This window comes from Canis lupus, chromosome 15, assembly GCF_003254725.2.
Source record: "Canis lupus dingo isolate Sandy chromosome 15, ASM325472v2, whole genome shotgun sequence".
NCBI lineage: Eukaryota > Metazoa > Chordata > Mammalia > Carnivora > Canidae > Canis > Canis lupus.
In genome coordinates, this window is record NC_064257.1 from 6,491,617 (window position 1) to 6,516,675 (window position 25,059).

The 25,059-nt window shown below is 53.8% G+C and overlaps 1 protein-coding gene across 4 annotated transcripts; it reads left to right on the forward strand.

Moving 5' to 3' along the window:
* The first annotated feature begins 1,968 nt into the window (after positions 1-1,968).
* Positions 1,969-8,067, forward strand: C15H1orf216 (chromosome 15 C1orf216 homolog). 4 transcript variants are annotated; one of them, XM_025419954.3, is made up of 3 exons: positions 1,969-2,109; positions 5,720-6,413; positions 6,959-8,067. In XM_025419954.3, the coding sequence occupies exon 2, from the start codon at positions 5,725-5,727 to the stop codon at positions 6,409-6,411; it is 687 nt and encodes a 228-aa protein (XP_025275739.1). In that variant the 5' UTR covers positions 1,969-2,109; positions 5,720-5,724; the 3' UTR covers positions 6,412-6,413; positions 6,959-8,067. The 4 variants fall into 4 exon arrangements, with proteins under 4 accessions (XP_025275739.1, XP_025275737.1, XP_048950328.1 ...); XM_049094371.1 differs by lacking the exon at positions 1,969-2,109 and adding exons at positions 3,375-3,681; positions 4,445-4,681 and having other exon boundaries at positions 5,720-8,067; XM_025419952.3 differs by having other exon boundaries at positions 5,720-8,067.
* Positions 8,068-25,059: the final 16,992 nt, after the last annotated feature.

A 25,059-nucleotide genomic window follows, 5' to 3' on the forward strand; every position in this document is an offset into this window, starting at 1 on the left:
ATTTCAAAGGAGGTCCCAGTGTAAGCTGGGTTGATAAGGGCTCCCACAGGGAAGCAGAGTGGCTACCCTAGAATGAGGGCTGAGAGGTCCATGAGAGGGACCCAGTGGGGCACCCCCTTGAGCACCGTGTGCTCTTGTGTTACTCAGGATTCTTTGATTGCCAAGTGAAGGAAATTCCACTCAAGTTAGGCTTGGCAAAAGAGGGACCTTATGGGAATATATAGAAAGGCCTCAGGAAGCAGGGACCGGAACATCACCAGGACTTCCACCTTTTGTCTCCACTTCCGTGTGCGAGCATCATTTTCTCCTACTGCCCACTGACTCCCATGCAGGGACTGTGATTGCTGCAGCCCTGCCCTCATGTCTTCCCTGCTTCTTCTTCCTTTTATTTCAGAAAGTCCCAGAGAGGGACACTAACCCACCTGGAGTGGGGGTCCCATCCCTGGGCTCATCAGGCTTCCATTGGAGCCACACGGTTAGATCTGGGAGAGATGGAGTCCACGGGAGAGGCCAGGGGGAGTGGCTCTGGGCCCACGGAACAACTACCTATCTGACACAGCTGTATGGTGCGGGAAGACCCACATGACTCCAGACCGCCGAGGTCCTAAAGAGCGAGGACCCCTTGGTCACCTGGTTAAAGGCAAGGGGAGCTTGCAGTGAGTGAGGGAAAAAACAAGACTAGTTAGGCTTCAGCACCTGATGTAGAAATGGGGCTGAGGTCTGAAAAATAGCAAACGATGGAGGGGCGGTGGGGGGGGGAGTCATAGAGATGAGGGAAAGACCAGAGTATTTTAAAAGGTATTAGGATTCAGGGACCCCTGGGTGGCGCAGCGGTTTGGCGCCTGCCTTTGGCCCAGGGCGTGATCCTGGAGACCCGGGATTGAATCCCACGTCGGGCTCCCGGTGCATGGAGCCTGCTTCTCCCTCTGCCTGTGTCTCTGCCTCTCTCTCTCTGTGTGACTATCATGAATAAATAAATAAAATCTTAAAAAAAAAAGAGGTATTAGGATTCAAAGATGAATCTATATTAGTTTTATTTTGTTTTTAATGGGGGAGGACATGAAGGAGGTGTAGCCAGTTGCTTGCTTTGCTTGGTAAAGTGGGGTATGGAAGGGACCCCCTAGAATCTCACGTGGATGCCCAGAGGCCGAAATGTGTCCCGGGACTTATTTTGAGGAGCTGGAACTTCCTCAACACCTGCTAGTGCTTTCTCATCATTAGAGTCAGCACCGACTCCACCCAGCTCCATCCTCTCGGATTGGAAACCAGGTCCCAACCCTTCCCGTGGCCTCCTAGGAAGAGGGGAGTGAGGGGGTGCAGGCCTCAGCAGGTGGAAGCGGGGAAGAGCTCAGGGCACAGAGCCTGCTTCTCCCTCTGCCTGTGTCTCTGCCTCTCTCTCTCTCTCTCTGTGTCTCTCATGAATAAATAAGTAAAATGTTAAAAAAAAAAAAAAATCCAACTTAAAAAATTAAAAAAAAAAAAAAAAAAAAAGGGAAGGAGGTCCAGGAGGCCCAAGCTGTGGCCCAGGAGGTCAGAGGGGTCTATCTGGAGAGGGCTGCGCACGTGGGGAGGGGACGAGAGGTCGAGGCAGAGGGAACGGGCGCGCACCTGCCGCCCACCCGAGCTGCGCCTCGGTTTACCCAGTCTGACCGGCTTTGCCGGGAGGCTGCTGACGTGACCCCATCGTCCTTTTGAAAGATGTCCCTGTATCTGCGGTGACGCCAGCGACGGAGGGGCCCGGGGGCGCAGTCAGCCCATGCATCACCGCGCGGGAGGCCCGGCCAGGCTGCGGCGGCGCGGGAGTGGGTTCCGGGGCGCGGGCTGCTCGGCCGAACCCCGAACCCCGAACCGCCCACGTGGGCCGGGCCGCCCCGCCCCGCCGCGCTGACGCCACCGCCCCCCGCGGCCCCCCCTCCCCCCCCCGCCTCCCGAGCCCCGGCCTGGGCCGCCGCTGCGCCGCCCCGGAGCCCCGCACCCCGCGCCCGGCCCCGCGGGCCCCCCAGGTCCGACCCAGGACCCCCGCCCCCCGCCGCGCCCCCAGCCCCGAGGGACGAGCTCCGCCGCCCGGCCGGGGAGCACAGCCAGCAGCGCCGGCCGCGCGTCCAGGCCGTGAGTCTGGGGGAGGGGAGGGGAGAGGAGGGTAGGGGAGGGGAGACTGGGGGCCCAGCCCCGGGGTGGGGGGAAGGGGGATGGAGGGAGCGGGGGGAGAGGAGGGATGGAGAGGGAGTGGGAGGAGGAAGAGGGGAGGAGGGAGGAGGGGAGGGCGGGGGCGGGGAGGGGAGGCTGGGGACCCAGCCCCGGGGTGGGGAGGGAGAGGGCAGGGAGGGGAGGCTGGGGGTCCAGCCCCGGGGTGGGGGGGGGCAGGGAGGGAAGGGGAAGCTGGGGGTCCAGCCCCGGGGTGGGGAGGGAGAGGGCGGGGAGGGGAGGCTGGGGGTCCAGCCCCGGGGTGGGTGGGGCAGGGAGGGAAGGGGAGGCTGGGGCCCAGCTCCGGGAGGGGGGATAGGGGAGGGAGGGGAAGGGAGGGGGTTAGAGGGGCGGGGAGGGGAGGCTGGGGGCCCAGCCCCAGGGGGCGGGGTCGCAGCCTCCGCCAGGGCTGCCTCCCGCTGAAGCTTCGGGAAGGGTGGTCTCTGTCCTCAGACTCCCGGGGAGGCCCTCTTCCGCAGGGCAGGGCAGGAAGGGAGGCCTCCCCCAGCCCAGCGCCTGTCCCCCCACCCCTATCTCCCCCCCACACCCAACGACTGGCAGATTAGCTTGGAGGGAAGCCTGATCCTGGGGTGTTTGGGTTCCCATCTTGCCATCTCTGAGAACCCCGGGAGCCTTAGCACCGCAGCCACCGCCTCTCAGCCTCCCCCGTGGTCCTGCCCAGCCCAGGAAAAGAGAAAATCTTGGGGCGGGGAAGATCTCCAAGACTGCTGGGGGTGGGGGCATAGGTCAGGGGCACCATCCTACACCCCCAGGGTGTAAGGAGGGCCCTGCCACCCACATAGACCTCCTAGTGCCCGCTGTACTTACACTGGCCCTCATTCTCACTCATCCTCTTTTTTTTCTTTTTAATTTTTTATTTATTCATTCTTAGAGAGAGAGAAAGGCAGAAACACAGGCAGAGGGAGAAGCAGGCTCCACACAGGGAGCCTGACGTGGGACTCGACCCCGGGTCTCCCGGGTCAGGCCCTGGGCTGCCCATCATCCTCTAGCTTTCTAATCCTCCCCAATTCAGCCAATTTGCGGTGGACAGAAACCTCTTGTCAATTGAAACCCTAATTTTGGTAAAAGTGGTTATTGGGGAGGAAAGAGTGGGGTGATATGCCCTCCCTCTGGGGCCTCGGGATGGGACGAGCTGGGGGGTCACAAGATAGTAGAGGTGGAGGGATGTGCACAAGGTCAGGAGAGAGGCTTTTGGCAATGGGGGTGGGGGCTGGAGACTCCTGCTCAGCTGGCTCCCTCTTCCGGCTGCAGTCCTCCTCCCCCATTGAGTCCCTCCGCAGCTGTGCGAGGACACCTGCTTGGTGCTGCTTCGCTGGCTCCTGGGACAATGGCACATAGAAGAACCCACGTGTCCAGTCCAGGGGCCTCACGCTCAGGCTGCTAGCTCCAGATTGTCCAAAACTGAGACAACTAAATAGAGGCAGTTACTGACCATCAACGATGTTCCAGGGACACGAAACCAAGCCCTGTGTTCAGGTGCAGCAGGGACCCCTGGGGGGGGGGGGGATCTAACTGGGCTTGTCTCTGTTTGCTGGGGCGGTGGGGGAGGCTGACCCCACAGCCTGGAGAGGGGCGGGGAGGAGGGCCGGGCTTTCAGGTGCAGAAAGGAATTTGCTGGGTGGACAAGGGAGAAGCTTACAGGGGAAGGGAAGGGTGGGGTACCAGAGGCCAGGGAATCCTGCGAAGCGGATGACGGCATATTCACGGCATATTTGGAGCAGTCTGGGTGGTGAGGGAGACAGAGTGGAAGGGGCTGGTCTGGAGGGGTGAGCAAGGGCCTAGAAGCGCAGCCCGTAGGCCACCTGGACGGTTAGCAGTTTAGAGAGCGCATAGCTCGGAGCTACGACAAACCACGTTTACATTTTTCACTGGAGGCAGAGAAATCAGTGAAAAGGCTGTGGCAATCAGTAGGTCCGGGTAAGAAATGGCCTGAACCAAGAGAAAGTGAGGGTTGATCTCTGCGAACACATACAATTTTTTATTTTTGTTTATTTTATTTTATTTAAATTCAGTTTGCCAACATAAAGTATAACACCCAGTGCTCATCCCATCAAGTGCCCGTCACCCAGTGACCCCATGCCCCCCCACCTCCCCTTCCGCACCCCTTTGTGTGTTTCCCAGGGTCAGGAGTCTCTCTCATGGCTTGTCTCCCTCCCTAAATCTTCCCCACTCAGTCTCCCCCCCTTCCCTTATGGTCCCTGCATACGAGTGAAACCATATGATGATTGTCTTTCTCCAGTTGACTTATGTCACTCAGCACAACATCCTCCAGTTCCATCCACGTCGATGTAAATGGCGGGTATTCATCCTTTCTGATGGCTGAGCCATATTCCGTCGTCTGCATACTGCGTCTTCTTTAGCCATCGTCTGTTGATGGACATCGTGGCTCCTCCCACAGTGTGGCTACTGTGGACATTGCTGCTGTGAACTTTGGGGTGCAGGTGTCCCATCATTTCGCTACATCTGTCTCTTTGGGGTAAATACCCCAGTGGTACAATTGCTGGGTCGTAGGGTGGCTCTATTTGTAACTTCTTGAGGACCCTCCACACAGTTTTCCAGAGTGGCTGCACCAGTTCCATTCCCACCAACAGAGCAAGAGGGTCCCCCCTTCTTCACATCCTCTCCAACATTTGTGGTTTCCTGTCTTGTTCATTCTAGCCATTCTCACCGGTGTGGGGTGGGATCTCGTTGTGGTTTTGATGTGTATTTCCCTGATGCCAAGCCACTCTGGCACATTTTGTCATGTGCATGTTGGCCATGACACACAGGTTTTTAGAGGAAGAATTGTCAGCATTTGGTGGCCAGCGAGATGGGGGAAGGCAGCTGAGTGAGGAGCCCAGGATGCACGTAGGTTTCTGGCTAGGGTGACTGAATGGAGGGTGGGCCATTTTGCTGAGGACACTGGAGAGGGAGAGCTGGTTGGGACATGCAGAATTTGGGGAGCCTGTGGTTGGTTGCAGAGTCGGATAGCAGTTGGATCGGGGCTTGGAGACACATCTGAGAGTCGCCAACACCTGATGGTGCTTAAAGCTCCAGCAGAAGATGAGGTCCTGGGATCCCTGGGTGGCGCAGTGGTTTGGCGCCTGCCTTTGGCCCGGGGCGCGATCCTGGAGACCCGGGATCGAATCCCACGTCGGGCTCCCGGTGCATGGAGCCTGCTTCTCCCTCTGCCTGTGTCTCTGCCTCTCTCTCTCTCTCTGTGACTATCATAAATAAATAAAAATTAAAAAAAAAAAAAAAAAAAAAAAAAGAAGATGAGGTCCTGGGCAGACAATCTGCCTCAGGGGGCTGAGAAGAGCCTCTGCTGGAGATGGAGCCAACAGAGAGAGGGGAGGGGAGGAGAGCCACAAGGGGAGGTGTTGTCAGAGGGAAAGGGACTGAAGTGGAGCCTCTGGCCCCCACCCGCGGCCTTGCCCCCGCACCCCGGCAGCGAGGTTGCCACGACTTGGGGCACCCCATTCCCCACCCCCGACCCAGTCCTACTCTAACTCATTCTCCTGCTTCCCCTTTGCAGACCAGATGTTTGCCATCCGGCCAGGGGTAGCCGAGGGGGCCCAGTTCCTTGGGGCCCCGCCTGGAGGATGTCAGCCTGAGCTCCAGCCAGACAGCAACTTGAACTTCTTGGCGAGTGCCAAAGACGCCAATGAGAATTGGCATGGGATGCCAGGCCAAGGGGAGCCCGTGCTGATGAGGAGCTCTTCCAAGCTGCCCTCTGACAACCAGGCCTTCCAGGCCCCTGGACTTGCCGAGGGGGAGGTGCGCAGCCCACCAGAAGGGGAGGAGATCCCTAGGGCCAAGCTCGAGAAGATGAGTGGGGCCAGCACCGTCTGCTCCCCCCTGGAGGACAATGGCTACGCCAGCAGCTCCCTGAGCACCAGCAGCCGCGGCAGCAGTCCTGAGCCCGCTTGCGGCACCCCTCGGGGCCCGGGCCCTCAGGATCCCCTTCTGCCCTCCGTGGCCCAGGCGGTGCGGCAGCTGCAGGCTCAGGAGCGCTACAAAGAGCAGGAGAAGGAGAAGCACCACGTGCACTTGGTGATGTACCGTCGCCTGGCCCTGCTGCAGTGGATCCGCGGCCTGCAGCACCAGCTGGTTGACCAGCAGACCCGTCTGCAGGAGAGCTTCGACACCATCCTAGACAACCGGAAGGAGCTCATCCGCTGCCTCCAACAGAGGGTGGCCCCATCCGGGCCCCAGGATCAGGGCTAAGGGTGTGCCTCCACAGGGGGGCAGGGGTACATGGATATATTTGCAGGCATGTGTGGGGTTGCGCACAAGTAAGTACATAATCCTTGGCTGGCGTGAGTGCAGGTAAGCAAAAGTGAGGACGTATGTGCTAACGTGCAGCCAGGCCTGTGTGAATCAGCACCTGTGTACCGTGTGTCCACAAAGCCAGCTTAGGTGCAGGCCTACTTGTGAATGCATACACATGTGTTTACAGCACACGTGTAGGAAGGCGTGAGTGTGTATATGTAGGCGTGAACAGGTATGCTTGTGCATATGTGTACGTGAGCGAGGATATATATGCAAAAGGTGTGTGTGCAGATGAGTGAGTTTGAGTGTGTGGGCTTGTGGTGGGTGTATGTGAAAGTGCCTTTGCGTGTGCAGGGCCAGGCCCAGGAAGTGTGTAGTTGGAGCATGTGTGTTTGCAGGCCAACTCCTAAGCAAGTATCTACAGATCCGTACTCAGTTGCTTCTCTGGGGCCTCCCCACCCTGTGTTTCCCATCACCAACCCCAGCCTTCTTTTCTCCACAGGGTCCCATCGGTCCAGAGGAGGGGCGCCTGCAGTCATATGTGCGGGTGTGGATGACCCAGGCCCCTGAGGTTTCCCAGGCCACCCCCTGCTCTCTCCCTCTGACTTTGCTCTACTAGGGCCATTGTCCCCCGATAGTAGAGTCGCTGTGGGAGGTGTGGGGGCTGCTCCGGCCTGCCACGGCTTTTTGGCCACAGTTTTGGCAACTGGTAGAGACTTAGAATGAGGGAGGGGCGCTGGGGGTGGTGATGGCCACTGGGGCAGGGACGGGGGGATGGGGATCAGAGAAGATAAAGGACTGTCCCCCTTGGACTCTGCCTCAGGGCACGGGGGAGATGGGGGGGGGAGATGGGGAGGGGAGATGACAGCCGCAGACCCTGTGAGGACTAGGAGAATGCGGATTCTAAACTACCACCTGGAGACAAACCAGCTTCTCCATGTTCTCCACGTCCAAGGAGCTGTTGCAGGTCATATAGATTGAAGCTTCTGATAAGAGCGAATGTGCTGACGCGCCTGCGAGGGCCGGACAAGGTGTTCCAAGACTGCCGGGGAAGGAAAGCTCCCTTTCGTCTCTGTGCCTCTACTTGCTGTCCCCCTCCGGCTTTAGCGTCGCGGGAGGTCAGATTCGGTTGGCCTGTTTTCCGGCGGTCGGGCTGCCTGGGCCCAGAGGAGCCGTGGTCAGCCTTCCAGGGCGCACAGGGGGGCCAGCAGCGCAGCCCCTGGAAACTCTCAGGATACTGGGTCATCACCCTTCGGTCACTGCATGGCCCTTTCAGCGGGGGTTGACAGGTTCCCATGAAACGGAGAGTGGGTGAATTCTGGGGACAACCAAGGACTAAAGCAGCCGGGGGCTCTGCTTTGCTTTTGGGAGCCATGAGGATGCAGGATCCTGGTAGATGAGCAGAGGCATGATGCTGAGTCTCCCTGTCTGCAAAATGCGGGTACTCTTCCTGCCTCTCAGGAGTTCTATCCCTGACAGGTGTGGGGGGGGTGAAGGGTATTGGGACTGAGGCTGAAGCAATGGTCCTGGGGACTTCTGTGTCTCACCCTTGCATGTTGAACCTGGTCTCTGGGCCAAGCCAGGGTGAATAAACTGGGGCAGCGAAATGCATTTCTTGAGTTTGTGTCTCTGTTGCACCCAGTGCCTGGTGGCCCCTTTTCGACACCATCTGAATTGCCCTTATAAGCAGGGTTCTGGGCTGGGAGCGAGGAGACCGATGGAGGGGGGAGTCACCGGGGAGGAGGAATCCAGCCTGCTGTGGCTGATGGGGGTGGCAAAGAGTTTCTCCTCAGAGGCCTCTCAGTCTGACGGAGGAGACTTGGCCTCAGCCTGACAGCACCTTATGGGATTACCCTTGTCCTAAGGCACCTTTGGGCCTGAAGATAGGGGGCGGTAGGCATCGATGGTGAGGGATACATATGCTCCCTCCCTCCCCACCACACTCCTACTCAACCCTGCCCTAGAGCCACCACTTCCCTGAAGGGTGCCCTGACTGCAAAAGACTGAGTTAGGCTCCTCAGATGGTTCTGACAGATGGGGTTAGGTACATGCATATGATTTCCGAGACTCACTGTGCCAATCTAGACCCGACCTTCTGTCTTACATTGGTTTGTATGATGATTTATTAATTAGCTTCTCAAAAATTCATCTGTATAAAGTATCTCTTGCTGCATAACAAATTACCCCACAACTTAGGGACGTAAAATAATACACATTTGTTATCTCACAATTTCTGTAGGAATCTCTCATAAGGCTGCAGCCAAAGAGTCAGCCCAGGGTCTGGGGTCTTATTTGTTGGAGCATTCAGTTCTCCAAGGGAAGTCACTTTCAGTTCCTTGCCACATGGGTTCTTCCAACATAGCAGCTCGCCCACCAAAGCATGCAAGCCAAGAAGGTGATGGAGCAATAGCAAGCAGAGGTCAGGATTTTCTGCAACCTACTCATGGAAGGGATGACCTCTCAATGTCGCCATATTCTATTGGTTAAAAGCAAGATACTCAAGGGGTGGCTGGGTGGCTCAGTTGGTTAAGCATCCAACTCGGGATTTCAGCTCAGGTCATGAGCTCATGGGTCATGGAATGGGGCCCCATGTGGGTACCGTGCTCTGCAGGGAGTCTGCTTGAAATTCTCTCGCTCGGGCCCTCCTCCCTCACACTCACCCACGTTTGCTCACATGCTCTTGCTCTCTCTCTCTCTCTCAGATAATTAAATAATTGTTTTAAAAAAGCAAGTTACTCAAAGGGAGGGTCTATAAGGCTGTAATCGCCAGGAGGCAATTACTGAGGCTGCCTACCACAGAAGGCATTTTTTTTTAAATTTATTTATGATAGTCAGAGAGAGAGAGAGAGGCAGAGACATAGGCAGAGGGAGAAGCAGGCTCCATGCACCGGGAGCCCGATGTGGGATTCGATCCCGGGTCTCCAGGATCGCGCCCTGGGCCAAAGGCAGGCGCCAAACTGCTGCGCCACCCAGGGATCCCATGAAGGCATTTTTTGATTGATTAAATAGAGGCACATTTTTTTTCCTTTTTTTTTAAAATTCTTTGACAAATTCTTTAATTAATTATTTTATTTATTTATTTATTTATGATAGTCACACACACAGAGAGAGAGAGTGGCAGAGACACAGGCAGAGGGAGAAGCAGGCTCCATGCAGAGAGCCTGACGCGGGACTCATCCAGGGTCTCCAGGATCACGCCCTAGGCTGCAGGCGGCGCAAAACCGCTGCGCCACCGGGGCTGCCCTTATTGCTTTTTATTTATTTATTTATTTATTTATTTATTTATTTATTTATTTATTTATGATAGTCACAGAGGGAGAGAGAGAGAGGCAGAGACATAGGCAGAGGGAGAAGCAGGCTCCATGCACCGGGAGCCCGACGTGGGATTCGATCCCGGGCCTGCAGGATCATGCCCTGGGCCAAAGGCAGGCGCCAAACCGCTGCGCCACCCAGGGATCCACTCTTATTGCTTTTTAATTACACAAATAAAAATTATGTTCTTCTTATGTAAACTGAAACATTTCAGAGAAATCTAATGTTCCCCTATACTTCTCCCCAACAAGATACGTGTATTTTAAACCTCACAAAGAAAAAATAAAAATAAATAAATAAACCCCACAAAGTGTACTTTTCACTGAAACAATGACTCGAGGTATTTTTTGTTGTTGTTAAAGATTTTATTTATCCATTTGAGAGAGAGAGTAGGAGGGAAAGGGAGAGAGAATATTAGGCAAATTCCATACCGAAATGCAGAGCCTGATGGGGGCTTGGTCCCAGGACCCTGAGATTATGACCTGAGCTGAAATCAAGAGTCGGCCGACCAACAGAATGAGTCACCCAGGAGCCCCAAGGTATTAATAACTCTTAATAATTCTTGTCACCTTGACATTTGGCATTTAAACAAAATTATTGAACCAATTTTAACCAATTCCACTTATTGAGGGATGTTGTTCCAGCAGAGAGCTATAGCTAAATTCAAATAATTGAAAAAAATTCTTTTAAAATTTTATTTATTTATTCATGAGAGACACAGAGAGAGAGGCAGAGACACAGGCAGAGAGAGAAGCAGGCTCCCCACAGGAAGCCTGATGTGGGACTCGATCCCAGGACCCCAGGATCACTCCTTGAGCCAAAAGCAGATGCTTAACCACTGAGGCACCCAGGCATCCCGAAATAATTGAAAATTAATTAAAGGAAACCTTGGGGATCCCTGGATGGTTCAGTGGTTTAGTGCCTGCCTTCAGCCCAGGGCGTGATCCTGGAGTCCCGAAATCTAGTCCCACATCCGGCTTCCTGCATGGAGCCTGCTTCTCTCTCTGCCTGTGTTTCTGCGTTTTTCTCTGCGTGTCTCTCATGAATAAATAAATAAATAAAATATTTAAAAAAATAAAAATAAAGGAAACCTCATTTAAACTGGAGGAGGGTGGGGATCCCTGGGTGGCTCAGCGGTTTAGCGCCTGCCTTTGGCCCAGGATGTAATCCTGGAGTCCTGGGATCAACTCCCGTGTCGGGCTCCCTGCATGGAGCCTGCTTCTCTGCTTCTCCCTCTGCCTGTGGCAGGGATCCCTGGGTGGCTCAGGGGTTTAGCACCTGCCTTTAGCCCAGGATGTGATCCTGGAGTCCCATGTCGGGCTCCCTGCGTGGAGCCTGCTTCTCTGCTTCTCCCTCTGCCTGTGTCTCTGCCTCTTTCTCTCTCTCATGAATAAATAAATAAATAAAATCTTTAAAAAAATAAAAATAAAAATAAAGGAAACCTCATTTAAACTGTAGGAGGGCAGGGATCCCTGGGTGGCTCAGGGGTTTAGCACCTGCCTTTGGCCCAGGATGTGATCCTGGAGTCCCACGTCGGGCTCCCTGCGTGGAGCCTGCTTCTCCCTCTGCCTGTGTCTCTGCCTCTCTCTCTCTCTCTCTCATGAATAAATAAATAAAATATTTTATAAATAAATAAATAAATAAATAAATAAATAAATAAATAAATAAATAAAATGGAGGAGGGAGGCCAGAAGGGGGAGCTCTCCCCATCTCTCCTAGTCCGTTCCATCACCAACAGGAAGGGTCTACCGGGCTTTCCCAACAGGAAGAAGCCTATACTTTGCTGCCCAAGCAGAAGGAAGAAATGTTTTCTCCTTGCCTGGCAACAGCCCAGCCAGCGAGAGACTGTCACCGCTCAGCCAGTGGCCGCCACTGCACTTCAAGCTTCCGAGTGAGGCCAATGTATTGTTTGTTTCTAACAGGTCTTGACCCAACTCCCCCCTTTCCTCTATAAAGGAGCATTCTTCTCCTTGGGTCTCCAAACTTGTCTACAGTTTGCTGAAGCTTGTTTATTCTGAATGGCAATTCTTTGCTGTTGTCAAATAGGCCCATCTTTCTGGGGAAAATAACCGACAGTTTTATTTTTAAGGTTAACAACTTTAGCCGTGGAGATTCTTAACAAGGAGACAGCGTCAAGCTCTCAGAGCACAAGATAGTGAATTTCTAGAGGGGGTCTTTCTTCAATGTATGAAGGCTCTTCATGAGCACAGGCAGGGGTTAAGAGCACAGACCTTGGATTTGGATGCTGGCACCGTTGCTTCTGTCTCCGTGACCCTGGGCAAGTGAATTAACTTCTCTGTGCCTCAGTTTCCTCATCTTAAAATGGGGACAATAGTAGCAGCTACCTCATTGGGTTGCTGCAAGGATTAGATGAATATATAATATGCAAAACACTCAGAACTCTACTTGGCACATAGTAAACCGCATTAATGAGAGTTGTTATAAATAGTGCTTTTGTGATGCACACTTAAATGTTTCTTTTACAGAAATCAAATTTTTCCTTATGGAGTTGGAGTCTAAAATTTGAAAGGCATCTTTAAAAAAATAAAGGCTTTTTAAAAATAAAGCTGCCTAGTATTCCTTTCCATAAAAAAGCTGTCTGAACCAAGAAAAAGATAAAGCCAGACCAAGGAACCAGTGTGGTGAATTGTATGGGGCCCCTGTCGGTCCAGCCCCTGGTGTTGGGGGGAAGTGAGAGGAGAAACTGGACGAGAGCAGGGAGTTAGAGCCGCAGCCAGGCCAGCAGAGTGTGGGGGCAGAGAAACTGAGGCAAGACCCCAGTGGATGCCGTCGCCCAGCAGGTAGGCTGGAGGCCGATGGCGGGAAGTGCCGGTGCCTCTGCTCTACTTCTGGTGTGGGGCAGACAGGGTCCAGAGGCCTTCTAGGCTGCTTCGGACTCTTCACGGTGCCAACTGTAATGAGGAAATGAACCTGGAGGTGCTTCGTGGGCATTAGAAGCCACCAGGGCCTGTGGAGCCCGCTGCGCCCTTGAGCAGGCCTAGCCTGAGCGCACAGAGGAGCCTAACACCCCAGGGGTGACGCAAGCCTCCCTGGGCCTCAGAAGGGGAAGCGGGCCCCTGTGCAGATCTCTGCCAGAAGCTTCTTTCCTTGGGAGGTTGTTTTAAAGTCATTGGGTGGAGATTAGTCCCTGGGACTGTGATAGGAGGGAAGGCTTGTGCTCTACGGACCGAATTAGCCAGTTAGCCACCCGCGCCAGCCAGCCAGCCAGTCCCATGACCAGGAGCAGGGATGTCTAACCGGGTTTCTGGGGCTCCCTGAGGAGTCTTGCTTGGTAGGAGGAAGGAGGGACGAGCTGGGGGTGCACCCCCCAGACCCACAGGGGCAGGGCCACAGCCGCCCCTGAGCAGGCCCCAGGGACAGGGTGAGGTGTGGAAGGGTCCGGTGGGGAGAAAGTCCGGCCTGGGTGCTGGGGGAGAGACAGAGGCCTAGCTCTGTGACCACAATGTCTCCTAATAGGTCGTTGCCCTTACGTGTGGCAGATGCGGTGAGAGCCTGGGGTGCAGGGACAGAAGCGTGCACCAGGGAGGAGCTTAAGGAGTTGGGGGCATAAGGAGGCTGCAGCACGTGCTGGGGGCGCCCCCCCCCCGCGGGGCTCTGGAGGCCCAACACCCCCCTGGTGGCAGCCTGGGACCTGTCTCCGGGCCCCATAAGCCTTTGGCGGCTCCTAATCTCGCCGTGAATAGGTGACAGGACCAGGAAGCCGTGAAATCTGTGAGCCCCTGATCCAGGAAGGCTCCCTGGAGGAAGAAGGGCCTAGAGAAGGAGTAAAAGTTTGGAGCCACAGAGGATGGTGATGTCTAGTGCAAATTGGACCCATTTGTCTCGGATCCTCCCTTACTAGCTGTGCCTCACATTTGTCAGCTCTCAAATGGGGATAATTTGTACTTTCACAGGATCGTGTGAGAGATAAACGAGTTTACACATGGAAAGGGCTCACACCTGAGCCCTTAGCAGCCCACCCACTGGGAGCTGCTCCTGAGCTGGAGAGGAGGGGCATGAGGTAGCAGGAGCCGCTGGGCCACGCACTGTCTATGAAAAGCGTTGCTGAAGGGCCTGGAATCCCAGACCCTGGGAGTTTAATGAAGTGGCCGCGAGCAGAGGAGCAGGGGATGGGGGTGCTCTGGGGTCTGAGCCAGACCTCAAACCCACACTCATACACAAGTGCACACCTCCCAGGCCGCCCCCAGACATAGAGGCCAGAGGCGCACACCTATGCACGAGCACACACACACACACACACACACAAACCCGCTCACGTTCACAAATGCACACTTCTGGCCACAGACCTTGCATGCATGCTCCCCCCTCTCAGGGGAAAGAAGGTGCCCCGCCCGGGAGAGGTGCCCCCCAGGGGGTCTGCTTCTCCTCCGGGCCTGGGGGGTTCTCCCGCCCACCTCACCCCTGCGCTGGCTCGGGCTTAGGGCCCTCTAACCACTCCAGGAAAGGGGGTTCATCCCACTATAGGGTCAGGGCTCCCCGGATGCCTGCACCCCCCACCGGAGAGGAGGGAGGGCTGGGGCCATGGGATGCGAGCAGCGGGGTAGAGACGTTGGTGGCCCAACACCTGGCACCCTCCCCAGCCCGCGCCCCAGCACAAAGCCCGGGGCGGGGGGCAGGGGAGGGGCAGGGGAGGGGCAGGCCCGGCGCCTAATCCCAACAGGCGTGAAAATGGCTCAAATGGCTCAGCCGCAGCCAGCAGGCCCTTTGTCGCGGCCCCGCGGGACAGCTGCCGCCCCCCGCCCCCGTGTCCCCCCCGCGCCCCTCCCCGCGCCCCTGCTGGCGGGGGCAGCGCCCCTAAACTGCCGGATTAACCCAGGCGGCGCGGCGGGCGGGGCTCCCCGCTGGGGCGCGGAGGTGAGAACACGGGGGTGGCCCGGCCCCTGGCGCCCCCCCATCCCCCAGCCCGGCACTGGCCCCCCACTCCCCCAGCACCCGGGCTCTCCACCTCCCCCGGGGCCCCTCCCGGTGACCCCGCGACGCCCTCCCGGCCTCACGTCCTCAGGCCCCGCCCCCCAGGTGCGCAGGACCCAGCCCCCCCCATCCCCAAGCTGAGCCCGCCTCCCGTCCCACCAGCCACCCTGGGCCCTGGGTCACCAGATGCCGGGCTTCCTCCTCCCCAGGGCCTCTCCAGCCCCTCCTCTGGGCTCCCCCCCACCCCTGTCCCTCCCTCCCTCCTCCCCACCTTCAGCACAGGTCCTCCTCCCCAGGGCCTCTCCAGCCCCTCCTGCTGGGCTCCCCCCACCCCTGTCCTCCCCCCCACCCCCGTCTCCCCCGCCCCCCTCCCCACCTTCAGCAAGGGTCCTCCTCCCCAGGGCCTCGCCAGGCCCTCCTGCTGGGCTCCCCCGCCCCCCCCCCCCCGCAGCTCTCCGCTGACTCCCCAGGCCAGGCCTTCCCTGCTTCCCTCTGGCCCATCTTCCCCAGCGCCTGCGGGGCTGCAGGTTCCCGGTTGGTCCACAAACACCTCCCTCAAGAGCCCTCACGGGGATTTTGATTCCTCTCAGGGGAAGGAATGAAATCGCCCGCCTGGCCTCGCTCCTCACAGAACCAGCCCTCAGCGCCCCGGGGTCCAGGGAGCTACACAGGGCAGTGGCTGAGTCAGGGAGGCCCCCCCCCCCCCCAGCTGGCCCTGCCTTACCCACACCGCGGGAACAAGGTCCTGCCCTTCCTGGGCCACGGCAGCCCCAGAGGCCACTTGAGGGGCTTGAACCCCCAGAGATGCTGGACACCCTCTGTCCCAGACCCCTCAGGACGGATCATATCCCCAGAAGGCCTAGAACCCCACAGTCTGCAAGCGGATCTGTGTCACCCTGCTCCCGTCACCACTGTCACCAGAGACCTCCTCCCAGGCACTGCCCGGAAGCTGCCTTCAGGTCCTCATCTTAGTCCCAGACAGGAAATCCCTGCATTGAACAAATATTTGTTGCTGTCTACCAGGCTCCAGGCTCCGCTAGGCACTGGGGACTCAGGTGGAGCAGAGACAGTCCCGGCCGCAGGGATGTCACTGTCTCTCCAGGGAGGCAGGCCCAGACATAAGTAATCAGAGTGCAGTGTGACAAGTGCTAATAGGACTGTGTACGCAGGGCTATGGAAACACTTTCCAGAATAATAGGCAGGAAGTAAAAGATTTCCGAGATCACAGGGGCCTGGGGAACACCGGCTTTAACCATGCAAACTGGACCTCTTCTCGCAGGACTCCTCAGGGCCTTTACTGTGTCCGCATGTCTTGTGAGTTCCTGAGAGGAGAGCGCTGTATGAAAAGGGCTTCTCAAACCTATTTGAGCAGGGAACCCTTTTTCCATAGATCCTCTTTATCGACTGAGTGTTCCGGAGATCAGATTTGGGAACGTGGAGAATGGAAAGACTGCATCTGGGGTGCAAAGTGCAATGAGGGAGGTAAGGGCCGATCAAGAAAGAGTTCACAGAGGAGCTGGTGTCAACCTGGAGAATGGGTGAAAGAAGGTGAGGGGAAGGGCCTTGTAGGAACAGGGAAGGGGCCTCGCCCTGGGGAGCCAGGCCCGGGGCCGGAGGGTTCAGAAGCAGGCCACTGCCCCAAAGACAGAGGAGTCCTTCTGAGCCAGCAACTGCGGTGCAGAAAGGGGCTTTGTCTGTACAACTGTCACAAATGTTCACTCTCAACAGTTTGGCATCACGTCACTTCCTGGGATGCTGGGGCATGTATTACGGTCGGTAAAATACCCCACTCGTCTGTGTGCCAGGCATACCTCTGTCTGCGGCGCACCCAGCACCTTCATGGTTTGGTGGCATATGGGGTAGTAACGGGTGCAGCCTGGGCACCCCAGAAGCCAGTCCTCTGGAAAGAGGGCTTCTGTACCAGGGTTGTTGGGTATCATCACGGGAGCTTACAAGTCCCTCAAAAGGGCCTGCGTGGTGTCGACTGAATTTGGCCCCGCAAGAGCCCAACACAGGCTCCATCTAGAACATGCAGGTGCATGTCTCCGCGCCCAAATGCCATTAGCATCCTGTCCTGAGTGTATTTTTCCCACCTCGGTGGTGTCTGGTTTCATCCCATTCACCTCAAGCAAGCCCCTCGGGACTTCCCATCTCTGTTCCCCTCCTCTTCCCTGTGGCCCTTAGAAAACTAGCTTTCCATTCTGTTCTCAAGCTCATTAGCCCTGTGACTAAGAGACGAAGTCATTTAATTTTTTGGAGCCTCAGCTCCCACATCTGTTAGAAGGGGGTAAGAAAGCAAGTATCATCTACTTTACAGGATTATTATAAGTATAAAAAAGTGCTCTTGAAATTGCTTTATAAATTGCAAAATTGTTACAGGCCAATGCGTTGTGGGTTTGTTTTTTTTTTTTTTTTTTTTTGTTAATTGGTTTTGCTATGATTTTTCACCCTTTCTAGAAGCAAATGTTATTTCAGAAGCTGACCTTTTTTTTTTTAAGGTTTTATTTATTTATTCGTGAGAGACACAGAGGGAGGCAGAGACACAGGCAGAGGGAGAAGCAGGCTCCATGCAGGGACCAGGATCACACCCTGAGCCAAAGGCAGATGCTCAACCGCTGACACCCAGGTGTCCCTTTTATGCTGTTTTGAAATTCATTGTAATGAAGTCTACTGAAATGGTCACCTTTATCGTTTGTGATTAGTAACTATTTATTTTTATTTTTTCTTTTTATTTTTTTTATCTGATTAGTAACTTTTAAAAAGAAAAGTGAAGGTTGCTTTTATTCATCAAGGTTGGGAATACTTTCCATGGGAGGTTCTACTTTTAGGATTCCTGGAAGTGGAATATTTGTGAATGAAGGAGCTGGGGAACAGGGTGGGAAGGAGGGGAGATGGGAGTGGGACAGAGAAGCGGGTGGGAATAAGGTAGAGATAAAGAGCAGACGAGGGGCATGGGTGTCTTTCAGGCCTTCCGAGGGGCCATTTCTCTATTTTCCCATTTTACAGGTGAATAAACAGAAGTTACTTTATGTGGGTTCCATTGATGGTAGGACCCCACAAACTATTCTGCATTCTCACCTTCCCCCTCAAACCCTGAGCAGGAAGAAGCGAGGTTATACACTCCTTGCCCGAGAAACATCTGCACTTAGAAAGGGTTCTATAAGTTAGGGAACATCCCCACCAGCCCACCTGGGGCTAAGTGGCTCTGAGCAGAGAAGAGGGGGAGCTTGCCATGGGAATGGAAGGGGGAGGGAGAAATGATAGCTGGTGTCTGCCTCCTGGTACACTTTTGCAGTTAATGCTCTAAATTTAAAAAAAAAATTTAGACTTATTTTTAGAAATCTGTACACGGAATGTGGGGCTTGAACTAATGACCCCAAGATCAAGAGTCACTCGTTCTTTGAGCCAGCCAGGCACCCCTACAGTTAATGCTTTACTATTATTATTTATACAGTTAATGCTTTATTTTTTAAAAAGGTTTTATTTATTTATTCTTGAGAGACACAGAGAGAGAGAGAGGCAGAGACACAGGCAGAGGGAGAAGCAGGCTCCACAGTGGGAGCCCGATGTGGGACCTGATCCCGGGTCTCCAGGATCACGCCCTGGGCCAAAGGCGGCACCAAACTGCTGAGCCACCCAGGGATCCCCCCAGTTAATGCTTTAAATGACGGTTTCCTCCTTCTTAGGGGAAAATGGAGGGAAGGGAAGGTCCTACTTATTCTGCTTCCTGGGCCCAGAGGGCCTGGAATCCTCACGGGTCCTCCCAGGACTCACAAGCCACCTTCCCCTCCCACTCCTCTTCCTCTCCCTCCTTAGATTTTGTTTATTTAAGTGACTTAGGAGAAAAAGATTGTATTTATTAGAGAGAGAGAGAGAGAGAGAGAGAGAGAACCTGAGCAGGTGGAGGAACAGAGGGAGAGGGAGGAGCAAACACCCTGCTGAGCAGGGAGCCCAATGTGCATCCCAGGACCTCCGGGTCCTGACCCAAGCGGAAGGCAGATACCCATAGAGCCCCCCAGCCTCCCCCCACCCCGAATTCCTTCCTATCCCCAAACTCAGGCAGACAGGAACAGGATCTTTTATTGATTCCCCACTATCCCTCTCCTCCCCCCAATTCGTCTCAGGTGCAATCATCACCTTCTTCTCCATAATGAGACTTCTTTTTGTGTGAGACGCACAGACACTCCCCTAATTCTTTAGAAGACCTTCTAGGTCATGGGGGGGGGGAGGTGCACGCACGCGAAAGCATTTTGGGGGAGGCGAGTCAATGGCCCTGCCCTCACCTAACGGAGGAGGGGACCGAGGCGGGGTTGGAGGGGATGGAGAAGGCAGGTTGCTCTGGCCCGGCTGGACACGGCGAGGACCCGCAGAACCTCTAGCACCGGGCCGCCTCATAACATTTGAGATTATCTCAAGTCGCCTCCGGTTCTGGTATTTGGCAGGTGCAGCGAAGGCCGTTCTCCGGCGGCGAAGCTACGGTCCAGGGCAAGCAGGGTTAACCGACCTGTGACCTGATGAGTCCCCCACTGGTGAGCAGGGACCGGTTAGGGTCGCCTTGGCCTCGCAAACTGGGCGGGGAGAAGGGTCACTAACCCCCAGGAGCTCCTCACGTCCCCTACTGCGCCCCCCCCTACTTGAAACCTTCCCCCCCCCCCCCCCCCCGCTCTCTCCCCGTTGCTCTCGCCGAGGAGGAGACACTGTTGTGCCTTTTTAATAAAAGAGGCAGTAGGGGCGCCCGGGGGGTCAGTGGGTTAAGCATCTGCTCTCCACTCAGGTCATGATCCCGGGGCCCTGTGAGGAGCTCCGCGCAGGGCTGTGAGCTCAGCGGGAGGCTGCACCCCCCGCCCCCCTCCTGCACGCTCTCCCTCCCTCTAACAGATAAATAAAAGCTTTAAAGAAAAAAAAAAAAGAGGAAGGACAGACTCCAGCGAGGTGAAGTGACTTGCACAGAGTGGGACAGCTCGTGGAGCCCCCGCGCCCCCGGCCCCTCTGGCCCACGCGCGACCTCAGGGCTGGGCAGAGGCCCTAGCAGCCCCGGCAGGAGTTAGGGACCAGGCTCGCGCATGCGCGCCGGGAGCGCGTGCCCCGGGCAGCTGGTGTTAGCATCGTGTCCCCAGGTGCCAGGTGCCATTAGGGCCCCCCGCAGTGGCTGAGCCCACGCACCTCTCTCACATCTTCAGAGCCCCCCCTAGAGCCCGGTACTGCCCTCCCCGCCCCACCCCACCCCCACCCCACTCCACCCCATCCCCACCCCTACTCCACCCTCACTCCCATCCCTCATCCCACCCCCACCCCACTCCACCCCATCCCCACCCCTACTCCACCCCCACTCCCATCCCTCACCCCCCCACCCCACTCCACCCCCACTCCCATCCCTCACCCCACCCCACCCCCACCCCACTCCACCCCCACTCCCATCACCACCTCCACCTCACCCCCATCCCCACCCCCATCCCCACCACCACCACCCCACCCCACTCCACCCCCACCCCAGCCGCTGAGAACCGCAGGGCCAGTGTCTCCGTTTGGGAGCCCTTCCTCTTGGGCTCACTCAGCAAGAAAGTGTCCAGGCGGCTGAGGCTGGAGCCCCGACCGGCCTCTGAGGCCTAAGGAGGCTGTTCCTTCAAGGAGGCTGGTTCCCAGGACTTGGGGGTGGGCTGGGTGGTGGGAGCCAGGGAGGAAAAGACCCCACCCCCGGCGCCCGCAGGCCTCACCTAATCGCTGCACTCCGCATTATTACCCGCCTAACGCAGCGTGCTTTTAAATAAAATATGCAAAGATTTCCCTCTCAAATTATCTCCCCAGGCAAGCGAGCTCTGACTCTAGCTTGTTAATGGAAAAAATGCAAATAGGGCCTCCCACCTCTCTCCTCCAGCCCCTAGGCTCTGGACAGCTAATGTGATTTCCTTCTTTGGGGGAATTTCTGTTTCCATTGAAACCAATTTTTATTGGGGGGGGGGGCTGGGGGGGGCGGGCTTTTCCCAGGTGCCAGCCCTAGAGAGTCTTAGAAGGGAGGGACAGTTCAGGTGAGGTGAAAGTGGGAGGAAATCACTGTGTTAGGGAGCCAGGCCCTTTCTAAACCTCATTTTCTTTATCTGAGGTCTCAGTCCCTCATAGAGGCTCTGTGAGGCTGAAGGGGGGGCAGGGCAGGTGCACATCCCCAGTTTAAACCTGCTTTGCTTGGTGGATCCAGAGATGGAGGTGGAGCTCTAGACATGGCTTCTGCCCTCATGCAGCTCACAGTCTGGCAGGAAAACAACAAACAAAAAACCCCCAGATTATTTAAACACTTAAAAGCAATTACAGGACACCTTAATCAAGCAATCAAAATATCATCTTAGTGAGACAAATGGCCCTCCACTCCCTGGTATGAAGCCCCGAGGACACACTGTCACCTAGGTAGCACTTCTGCCAAAGGTGCAGGACCTGAGGGGTGCAGAACTAGCACGGAAAGCACCAGACAAACCCCAATTCAAGGTCAGGGTAGGAAACAGGCAGGCACTCTTTAGGAACATTGAAGTCAAGACACGAAAGAAGAATTAACTGTTCCAGATTAAACGGGGTAAAAAGACAACTAAATGCAAAGCATGATTCTGGGTCAGATACTGAACTGGAAAAAAAAAATTCTGTAAAAGACAGCTTTGGGACATTTGGCAAAAATGTGAACATGTATTGCATTATACATATTTTATCATATCCCTCTTAAACTTCTTGACTATGAAAAGCGTATTATGGTTACATAGAAGAATCTCCTTGGGGGATCCCTGGGTGGCTCAGCAGTTTAGTGCCTGCCTTTGGCCCAGGGCGTGATCCTGGAGTCCTGGGATCGAGTCCCACGTCGGGCTCCCAGCATGGAGCCTGCTTCTCCCTCCTCCTGTGTCTCTGCCTCTCTCTCTCTATGTCTATCATAAATAAATAAATAAATCTTTAAAAAAAATAAAGAATCTCCTTGTTCGGGGGAAATATACACGGAAATGTATAGGAATAAAGGACCAGGATATTTGTGGCTTAGTGTCAGGCGGTTCAGAGAACAAATGTGGCAAGGTGCTAACAATTGGTGAACAGGTGAGAAACGTAGGGTTGAACTTTATGGGCAACTAATATTGAACTTTATGGGCAACTAATATTCGATAAAGGAGGAAAGACTATACATTGGAAGAAAGACAGTCTCTTCAATAAATGGTGCTGGGAAAATTGGACATCCACATGCAGAAGAATGAAACTAGACCACTCTCTTTCACCATACACAAAGATAAACTCAAAATGGATGAAAGATCTAAATGTGAGACAAGATTCCATCAAAATCCTAGAGAAGAACACAGGCAACACCCTTTTTGAACTCGGCCATAGTAACTTCTTGCAAGATACATCCACGAAGGCAAAAGAAACAAAAGCAAAAATGAACTATTGGGACTTCATCAAGATAAGAAGCTTTTGCACAGCAAAGGATACAGTCAACAAAACTCAAAGACAACCTACAGAATGGGAGAAGATATTTGCAAATGACATATCAGACAAAGGGCTAGTTTCCAAGATCTATAAAGAACTTATTAAACTCAACACCAAAGAAACAAACAATCCAATCATGAAATGGGCAAAAGACATGAACAGAAATCTCACAGAGGAAGACATAGACATGGCCAACATGCATATGAGAAAATGCTCTGCATCACTTGCCATCAGGGAAATACAAATCAAAACCACAATGAGATACCACCTCACACCAGTGAGAATGGGGAAAATTAACAAGGCAGGAAACAACAAATGTTGGAGAGGATGCGGAGAAAAGGGAACCCTCTTACACTGCTGGTGGGAATGTGAACTGGTGCAGCCACTCTGGAAAACTGTGTGGAGGTTCCTCAAACAGTTAAAAATAGACCTGCCCTACGACCCAGCAATTGCACTGTTGGGGATTTACCCCAAAGATACAAATGCAATGAAACGCCGGGACACCTGCACCCCGATGTTTCTAGCAGCAATGGCCACGATAGCCAAACTGTGGAAGGAGCCTCGGTGTCCAACGAAAGATGAATTGATAAAGAAGATGTGGTTTATGTATACAATGGAATATTACTCAGCTATTAGAAATGACAAATACCCACCATTTGCTTCAACGTGGATGGAACTGGAGGGTATTATGCTGAGTGAAGTAAGTCAGTCGGAGAAGGACAAACATTATATGTTCTCATTCATTTGGGGAATATAAATAATAGTGAAAGGGAAAATAAGGGAAGGGAGAAGAAATGTGTGGGGAATATCAGAAAGGGAGACAGAACGTAAAGACTGCTAACTCTGGGAAACGAACTAGGGGTGGTAGAAGGGGAGGAGGGCGGGGGGTGGGAGTGAATGGGTGACGGGCACTGGGTGTTATTCTGTATGTTAGTAAATTGAACACCAATAAAAAAAAAAAAAGAAACGTAGGGTTGTTCATTGAATTACTCTTGCAATTTTCTGTAGTTTGAAAGTTTTCAAAATAAAAAGGCGAAAAAAGAAAATTTGCTTTTAAAAGCATGATGATGATACTGTACTTATCATTTTGAAAGTCCTTATCTTCTAGAGACGCTTGCTAAATGTTTTCAGATGAAATAAAATGCTCTATATTAATTGCTTCAAGATAATAAAGGAGGAGGGAGGTAGTTGGAAGCTCGGGTGAAACCAGCTTGACTGTGAACTGATAATTGGAGTTTGTGGGTGAGCATATCCCCTTTTGTTTTTCTTATATTTGAATTTTCTATAACAAAAAAGTATTGTTTTTAAGAAAAGCAATTATAAGAGAGAAGTAGAGGTCTGTGGCGGGGGAAGGGGAACAGAATCCAGTCAAGGGGTTCGGAGCATGCCTTCTAGAAGCAAGCAGCGCGGAAGCGGACTTTGAGGGGGCCGAAGTCATCAGGGGTGAGGTAGAAAGAGCTGTCCAGGGTACTAATCCAATAAGGACAAGAGTGAGACCCTGTGTGGCGGGGTTTGTAGGGCCTGTGGGTAAGGCAAAGAGAGGCCAGGTGGAGAGTGGAGAGAGATGGAGCTAGAGAGAAGCTCGGCCGCTGGGTGCGGGCTGGGGTCTCTATCCTGAGGGTGGTAGAGAGCTTTGAGCAGGGAAGTGACAAGATGGGATTTGCAACAAGAAAGACCACTGGCGCTTCGTGGGCTAGTGGAAAGGCGCGAGGCTGGAGACACTTGGAAGCGCCTAGCCTGTGAGTTGGATCTGAATCACTTCCCTCCCCCAAGCCCTCCTGACACTCCCTTCCCAATTAAGAGACAAGCTTGGGTGCCAGGTTTCACACATCAAACCAACCGGCCCCCAAAGCGCCGATGACTGTCTCCCATCACCAGTTCCCTCTGCCTCCAGCATCACAGGGAAGCAGTATAGGCTGCTGGTTAAGAGTTCAGACTCAGGGAACCAGGCTGCCTGGATTCAAATTCCACCTCTTTGCTTTACTTGCTGATGACTTTGGGCGAATTTCTCTACCTCAACTTCCTCACGTAGAAAACAGAGATGATAAAAATATTACTTAGTCCTGGGAAGATTGAGAGGATTAAATGCATTGATGTGTGTCAAGTGCTCAGAGCAGTGCCTGTCCTGCAGTGAAGACTCAGTAAGTCCTCTGTACCAAGTACTGTCCCAGGAGGATGTGGGTGGATGGAAAGGGAAGAGAAAACAGGTTCTTTGCCCCCAAAGATCTCAGCCACACTGGATAAATGGAACACAGATCAAAAAACAGCATCAAACTACTGTATTATTCCATTGTTTACAATATTATACGTAACTGGAAAGGCCCATCAAAGGTCCATCAAAGGGAATGGCTAAGGAAATTGTTCACCCAGTCATGGGAAAGTTTCCATTTTATCGTATTAGGTAAAAATGCCTAAAGCAAAATTGCAAACGTCATGTGACTTCAGCCATATTTTAGAAAGAGTAGAAAGAAAAAAAAAATCAAAGGAAATACTGAAATTTTTACACTGATGCCCTCTAGATGGTGCTGTTTGGGTACAGTTAAATTTTAAAAAAAAATTTTTTTTCAAAATATCTAATAATATGCATGAATTACTTTTGTAACGGGAACATTTCAACTTTATTTTGTTCAAAAAAATTATTTTCAGTTACAAATGAATAATAGTGAACATCATTAGCCCTCAGGAACATGCAAATCAGACCACAAAGAGATGTTACTTCACACCCACAAGGATGGTTATAACCAAAACAACAGATAATAAGTAGTGTTGGTGAGGATGCGGAGAACTTGAAACTCTCATGACCTGCTGGTGGGGATGTAATATGATGCAGCTACTTTGAAAACAATCTAGGGATTTCTCAAAAGGTTGGAATAGAGTTACTATAATTCCACAACCCACTAATTTCACCTC